General features: G+C 40.3%; 1 protein-coding gene across 2 annotated transcripts in view; it reads left to right on the top strand.

The window, feature by feature from the left end:
* Positions 1 to 6: 6 nt before the first annotated feature.
* The window catches only part of SNAPC1 (small nuclear RNA activating complex, polypeptide 1, 43kDa), a 23,059-nt gene continuing 15,336 nt past the window's right edge, over positions 7 to 7,729 (top strand). For both annotated transcript variants that reach the window (XM_005874044.2, XM_005874043.2), the window contains exons 1-5: positions 7 to 152; positions 3,361 to 3,520; positions 3,683 to 3,823; positions 4,496 to 4,600; positions 7,011 to 7,169. In XM_005874044.2, the coding sequence (XP_005874106.1) occupies positions 25 to 152; positions 3,361 to 3,520; positions 3,683 to 3,823; positions 4,496 to 4,600; positions 7,011 to 7,169 (693 nt within the window). In that variant the 5' untranslated portion in view covers positions 7 to 24. The remainder of the gene's footprint in view (positions 153 to 3,360; positions 3,521 to 3,682; positions 3,824 to 4,495; positions 4,601 to 7,010; positions 7,170 to 7,729) is intronic.

Raw genomic sequence — 7,729 nt, 5'->3', positions numbered from 1 at the left:
ACCGAGCGCGCGGGCTTTGCAGGCATGGGGGCCCCTCCAGGCCTGCAGGCCGACTGCGAGGAGCTGCTCAGCCGCTTCCAGGAGACGGACAGCGTGCGCTTCGAGGACTTCTCGGCGCTCTGGAGGAGCATGAAGTTTGGGACCATCTTCTGGTGGGTGTTTCTCTGCTCCCGCCTCTCTCTCTCTCCCCACGTCCGCTCCCACGCGGCGTAGGTAGTTGCAGCCCTCCTCCCTCCGCCTACCTCCCGCCTCCCGTCGCCGCACCTGGGAAGCGCTTGGAGCAGCGGCAGCCTCTGGAATCCACCTCCATTTCTCCCGAGTCTTTAGTGCGCCCGTGACACGATTTCCTTGGGCGATTTCATTGGCTTCGGTTGCATCCTTTTGCGGCCTCTTCCCGAATATGTATTTCTGCCTGGCCGCCCTTTTCAACCCTCCTCTCATCTGCACCGCCCCAGCCTGACCTAGGCCCCCATCGCTTGCCCTTCTCCAGGCTGGTTCTTCTAGAGCCCCCATATTTCAAAACAAAAGAAACACCCAAGCAAAGACAAAAAGCACGATTGAATTCATTTCACCTATAACAACCAGAGTTCTCTTTCTAAAGTGCACATTGGATCATGTCACTCCCTTGCTTACAACCCTCCAGTGGTTTCTGTGGCCTTTGGGATGCAGCTCAAATTCCCTATTGTGGTTGGCTAGACCCTCTGTGATTGGCCTCTGCCCTTCTCTGCAGCTTCATGGACCAATCCCCTCCAGGCATGCTCTCGCTCCAGCCCTGCCGGTGTTTGTGGTCCTCCACCTTCGGCGTTTGCTCAGCCTGGAGCTTTCCCCCCACGCCCTTTGCCTGGCCACTGTATTCCTTACTCAGGTTTAAGTTCAAATGACAGTTCCTCAGGGAAGCCTTCCTTCGCCCTTCTAGGCTAAGTAAGGGGCACTGCTCTTTTTTTCCTATAGCATTCTGCTTATTTTATCTCTCAACTTAAGTGCATTTTATTATAAGTGTGTAGTTTTAAAAGACATTGTTAGTGTTAAAGAGCACAGATTATGGAGCCCACCTGCCTGATGTGAATCAGAGTCCACCTACTGTGACTTTTGGTAAGTTACTGGCCTGAGCTCCCTTACCTGTAAAAGAGGGACAATGGTAATACCTCATAGAGTAGTTCTGAGGATTAAATGAGCTAATTAATATATGTTAAGTGCACTCCAAGTGCTCAGTAAATGTTCATTATTGCTATTATTTTTAAACTAGAGGCCTGGTGCACTAATTTCGTGCACTAGAGGGGGGCAGTCCCTCAGCCTGGCCTGTGCCCTCTCGCAGTCTTGGACCCCTTGGAGGATGTCCAATTGCCGGCTTAGGCCCGCTTCCCATGGGGAGCGGGCCTAAGCAAGCAGTCGGACATCCCTCTCACAGCCCGGGACCCCTCTCTCCTTACTGCCCACCTGCTCGCTGCTCCTTACCACTTGGCTCACTGCTCCTTAGCGCTACCACAGAGGTGGGAGAAGCTCCCACCACCGCTGCTGCACTCGCCAGCCATGATCCTGGCTTCTGGCTGAGTGTTGCTCCCCCTGTGGGAGCGCACTGACCACCAGGGGGCATCTCCGTTGAGCATCTGCCCCCTGGTGGTCAGTGTGCATCATAGTGACTGGTTGTTCTGGTCGTTCTGCCATAATGCTCACTTAGGTTTTTATTATATAGATTTTTCCCTCCATTACACAGAGCTCTGTGAGGACAATGACTGGATGCATCTGGTATCCTTTAGCATAATGCATATAATATTGAAAAGGCTAAGTAATTGAATGAATGAGTTCTTGTGATTAAAAATTTGCTGAATAAAATGTAAAAGTTATCTTTTTTCTCTCTGTTGATGTAAAATGATTACCTATGCAGTTTGTTCATTGCAGGGGATAGAGGGTGGAGAGCTGCTTGTTGTACAATTAATGATAGGAGAGAGACTATTTTTTAATAGCTACTACATGTAATGCATTTATAGCTTAACGTATTTAATCCATAGAACAACTCTGAGAAACTGGTATAATGGATGTTTTATAAATGAGGAAAATGAGGTTTAAGGAGGTTAAGTAATTCTCCCTGATCACACAGCTAGTAAGTAGGTGGTAAAGCAGGTATGGAAACCTATATGTTTGCCTGTTTGCAAAACCCATTATCTTTCACTGTAATCCTCTTGGGAAATGTGGTAGTTCAGGAACATTTTGCTGGGGTTACCTCATTTTTTAGCTAATGAGAAAAAACTAAAATGAGGGGAAAAATATAGACCACTTGAGGAGTAGGGGATTTTCTTTAGAAGTTGCTTTGGTTGCCTGTCCTTAAAGTAGGTATTTTGCATTCTTTTATTGTATTTATTATTTGAAGAGCCCAGGCTTTGCGAGTAAAGTGGAGTATACTTTCCTATCCTGCTCCTGTTCCTTCTTTACTTAAGTGAGCTTTGCCCTGAAGAATTGAAAGGAGGGGGTGGGATGTATTTATGGTCTCTAACTTTTTTTATCTAGGTGTCCCAAGACAAATGAGGTTTAGTGTGAATCCCTGAGAGTATTGGGGAAAATATCCATTATATATTAAAATACATGTAGCTTGTGTATTTTATTCTGTAACATAATCATGCTTATTTTGATACTAGAGGGTGGGGTCTGGCAGGCCTGCCTCGATGGGGGCCCATTGGGGGCTGGGCCAGCAGGGGGGAGGGGCCGCGGGAGGGCTCCAGGGCATGTTCGGCTCATCTCGCTCAGTCCCCAGCAAGCTAACCTAATGGTTGGAGCGTCTGTCCCCTGGTGATCAGTGCACGTCATAGCAACTGATCGACCGGTCGACTCGCATCTGCCCCCTGGTGATCAGTGCACGTCATAGCAGCTGATCGACCGGTCAACTCTCTGCCCCCTGGTGACCAGTGCACATCATAGCGAGCGATTGAGCAGCCTTAGCATATCATTAGCATATTACGCTTTGATTGGTTGAGTGGACAACCGGACACATAGCATATTAGGCTTAGCATATCATTAGCATATTACGCTTTGGTTGAGTGGACAACCGGACATTTAGCATATTAGGTTTTTTTATATAGGATATAAATTCTTAACCAGGAATAATATGCATCCCCCACCCCCTTTGCTCCCTAATTCAGCAAGTCAAATTGATGCTTTAGGAAGATGCATCATGTTTACCTAGTGTACACCTATGCCTCAGTGGAGGAAATACAACCAAAGGTTAGGTCTTTGTGCTTGAATCAGGAAGGGATTAGATGTGGAACGCCCACCCAATTTCTAGCAGCTGCTAGAATATACCTCTTGTAATTTTTGTTCATTACTTATTTACTTAAAGTCGTAACATATTTTCTCTTTGTTTTCTAGTGGCAAAATGAGAAATTTAGAAAAGAACACATTTACAAAAGAAGCTTTAGCTTTGGCTTGGCGATATTTTTTACCTCCATACGCCTTCCAGATCCGAGTTGGTGCTTTGTATCTGCTGTATGGATTATATAACACCCAACTGTGTCAACCAAAACAAAAGGTAATACTTGATGAGTTGTTTTCCACCAGCAGAAACATAAACGGGTACAATATTTTTATAACAAACTTGATGTATACAGAAATGCCAGTGTTTAAAAATATAAAACATTTGTGAAAGAAGATTTACATTTAGTAACGACTTTTTTGCTTCTCTTGTTTGCAGATTAGAGTTGCCCTGAGGGACTGGGATGAAATTTTAAAATTTCAACAAGATTTGATAAATTCGGAACATTTTGATGTAGCCTATATTTTTAGGAAGCTACGACTAGACAAAGCATTTCACTTTACAGCAATGCCCAAATTGGTATGTTACCTAAAATAAATTGTTTCTTCAAAATGAGAAATTATAGTTCATTGTCCATAAAGTGCTTCAGTCTCCATAATGTGGAGAGATTATTATATAGTTTCCAGTACTTATAGAAAGGCTTCCTAAAATAGGAGAAAATGCTTCCTGATTACTTTTTGTTGCAATCAAAATTCAGGCTCTGCTTTTAAATGCAGTGCATTTCCGAATGCCATCTGTTAGGCAGATTGTTAGGAGAGGACATTAAATTCAGTATCTGCATTTGTTCATTCTTTATTCAAACATCAGAGAGGATACGGCTGAAAGACGACCAAAGAATTTTAATGTCAGTTGGTGAAAAGTTGAAACTTCCACTAATAAAATATGATATCTCTTTGATCTTATGACAATTGAGAAACTACATTAGAAGAGCACTAGGTTCTAGTTCTGGCTCTGCCATCAGCTGGCAAATAATGGAACTTCTTTGAATATCGGAATCTGTAAGTACTTGGCATGGTATCTTAAGGATTATCTCAAAAGGATTATCTCTAACAGTCTTTAAAAATGGATTATTTAATATGTACATAGTGCTGCTTTTGTTTCATCCATGTTTACTGATAGACAATTTTTGCTGCTGTCTTACTTATTTCCATATTTAAAAATATACTTTAAAAGACATTCTTTATCAAATAGCTGTCATTTAGAATGAAGAAAAAAGTTCAGCGAACTCCAGTTACGGAAGAATTTAAGGAACCAAATGATCGTGTAATGAAACTTATCACTTCTGATGTATTAGAGGTAAATTTCTTTTATTCTCTTGAAATTTAAAAATAAATCATTTTATTGTTAACTATATATTGAGGTTATACCTTTATCTACTGGATACTGAAAAATTTTTAATGACTTTAACCATAGAATGAATATTATTTTCTCTAAAGTATCAGAAATAATGCACCCTAAATATATAAAAGTTTATGGAATAAATCACAAAATACAGTAAGAAACAAAGATATAGAAGACTGGATTTCAACTCAAGATATTTAGATTCAGATACTGAAACCACATTTGTATTTGACTTTTTAGGTAGGTGATAAAACAAGAATTTAAAGTGAGTTTATTTTTTTTTAACAATGTGTATTTATTTTCTAAGTTCCTTTTTACAATGCTTATTTGAAAACCCACTATTGAAAACTAGGAAGATTGAAGAGAACAGAGCTGGGATGATGCACAAAGGTCTATCTTTTAGGGTGATTGGAGAGGAGGGCCAGGCTATGGGATGCCTACTCCTAGAAGCTTCTAGGAATGGAGGAGTCTGAAGTCATCCTGACTTTATCTCACATCTTTGGCTTGTCACAGATCTGCTTTGAGAGCCTTTTCTCTCAATACCTCTGTTAATTCTACTTGTCATGTCCTTGTCTAGCCTTTGACCCATACTCATTGATAATCCTTAAATTTAATACTTTTCTACTTGCAAATGCTTTTATGTCTCCATGTCAGCAGACCTGAATTCTGGTCGTGATTCTCCCACTCATTGGTTTTAGTTTTGTGGTTAAAATGAAGAGGATAGGATATTGGATCAAACATCTGATTTTTAATTCGAACTCTGCTACTTAAATATGACCTTCAGCTAATTATTTTATTTCTAAGTCTTTTTTGTTTTTCATTTATACAATTATAATAATGGCCATTATGTGCTGAGTTTTCAACATGTACCAGGAACTATGTTAAATGTTTATGTTATCTCCCTAATCATGATAGTAACCTTGCAGAGGAGGTGGTATTTTCCTGATTTTAAAAACAAGGAAACTGAGGCTCAGAGAAGTTATGTAATTTGCAAAAAGTAAGGTGCAGCCTGGCTGGTGTGGCTCACTGGTTGAGTGTCTACCCATGAACTAAGAGGTCACCAGTAAGGGATGTGCAGGGGACAGCTGATCGATGTTTCTCTCTCATAGATGTTTTTATTTCTCTATTCCTCTCACTTCTCTCTCTAAAAATCAGTAAAAACATATTTAAAAGTAAATAAAGTAAGGTGTAGACACTGGATTTGAATGTCCAAGTCTATAAGGCTCCAGAGTCCAAGCACTTTATTTTATGTCTTAACACTTTAATTTTGTATAGCGATTTATTGGTACATTATACAGAACACTCTCACTTTCATAAAATCAACTACTATTTTTACAGTGGGTTAGGTGGCATTGCTTAATTTTGTACAATTGTGGAACATGATTCTCAAATTGAGGGATTTGCTCAAGGTCACAGTCTAGCAAGTGACAGAACTCAGGCCAAAACCAGGTCCAGCTAACGGTCTTTCCCCTGTATTTCCCCTGCATGTGGTAAAATAATGGGAGTACAGCACATGGTAAACTGTAAAAAGTTATGGGCTCCCCATGTCTGGACATTGTTCCCCTTTGAAGATCTTGCATGTATGAGCACTCACCACCACTGAGCAGTTTCTGATTCCTTGAACAGATGTCTGTTATTCTGTCAAAATCTAGAAATGAATTGAGTAGCCCAACTTAGGGATGACTCAGATGTCACTAGTTCCCTGCTGAACTTTGAGCCAAGTCCCAATACCAGTTTTTATTTGATTTCTTAAGTGTGCTGTCTTTCTCCTTACCCCATAGATCTGCCGATTTAGCTGAAGGTTTCTGGGGGAGAAGGGTCTAATTAATGAACATTGCCTCAAATGGTGTCATAAATCCCCTCTATATTTTTAATCCTAACTTTTAATACTGAAGCAATGATGAAGTTTTGGGTACAGGCACATAGGCTTTGAGACGTGTGAAAGCCAGCACATCTCTGTGGGGATTAGGTGAATCATACAGGAACTTCCAGCTGAGCATAAAGAACTATGTGCATATCCTTGGTATGACAATATAAAATAAAAATGGGATTTTAGTTATTATCAGTAGTGATATTTAATGATATGTTATACTACAAATAATTTTTGTTATATCCAGGAATTCAATCATTTATTAACCATTAGTCTTTCCTCATGCAGTGTATGTTACTTAATGTTTGTTGAGTTGAATTGAATGAATCCATACCTTTGGAAAGCAGCCTCTTTATTAAATACTGTTTTCAATATACTGTGGCATGTTATTCCTTATCAACAGAGTCACTTTGGAATGCCATTTTATTTTGTGTTGGTTTTGCCTGTAAGTTTCTCCTATAAAACTGAATAAAAGACTCATGTTTTCACCTTTAGGAAATGCTGAATGTTCATGATCTTTATCAGAACATGAAACATGTAATTTCAGCCGATAAGTCCAATCCAAACAAAACCCTCAGCTTGGTAAAGGATGATTTCTTTGATAATATTAAGACAATAATTTTGGAGCATCAGCAGTGGCACAAAGACAGGAAGGTATGTGACTGCTTTTTGATACCTCATCTTTGCAATTGCACTGAACACAGAAGGGTGATAATGTTGAGAGGCAGCTAGCTGAGTGGCTGGCTGCATTCCTGTGGACCTAAGATTTGGAGGGCTTTACTTTTTTTTGGCCACTTATTAGCTATGTGATGTTCTTTAACCTTACAAACAGATTCTATATAGATTACATCTATAACCAAATAATAATAATTAATAACAATTATATAATGTATAATTAAGTAATATATGTAACTATATAATTATAGAGGAATGAGTCATCCTGGCGTACCACAGATTTATTGCAGTCTTTAAAATTTAGCATCTTTTGGAGGTTGCGCTCTGTGGGCCAAATCCTGCACACAGATGTGTTTTGTTTGGCACAGCATTGATCATCCTAACATTGTTTTAAAAATGTGAGTTAATTACTAACGTAAATATTTGTAGACTTCATGCGAAATTCCAGACACCCAGCTTCTCTTAAAAGTCAGAGCTCTGGAGGTCCTGGTCCCGCTTTGCTGCATGGCAGCAGAGAGCTACACCTGCGTGGTGGCTGC

Source organism: Myotis brandtii, unplaced genomic scaffold (assembly GCF_000412655.1).
Source record: "Myotis brandtii unplaced genomic scaffold, ASM41265v1 scaffold423, whole genome shotgun sequence".
In the NCBI taxonomy this organism is placed as follows: Eukaryota; Metazoa; Chordata; class Mammalia; order Chiroptera; family Vespertilionidae; genus Myotis; species Myotis brandtii.
This window is presented reverse-complemented; position numbering and strand designations above follow the sequence as displayed.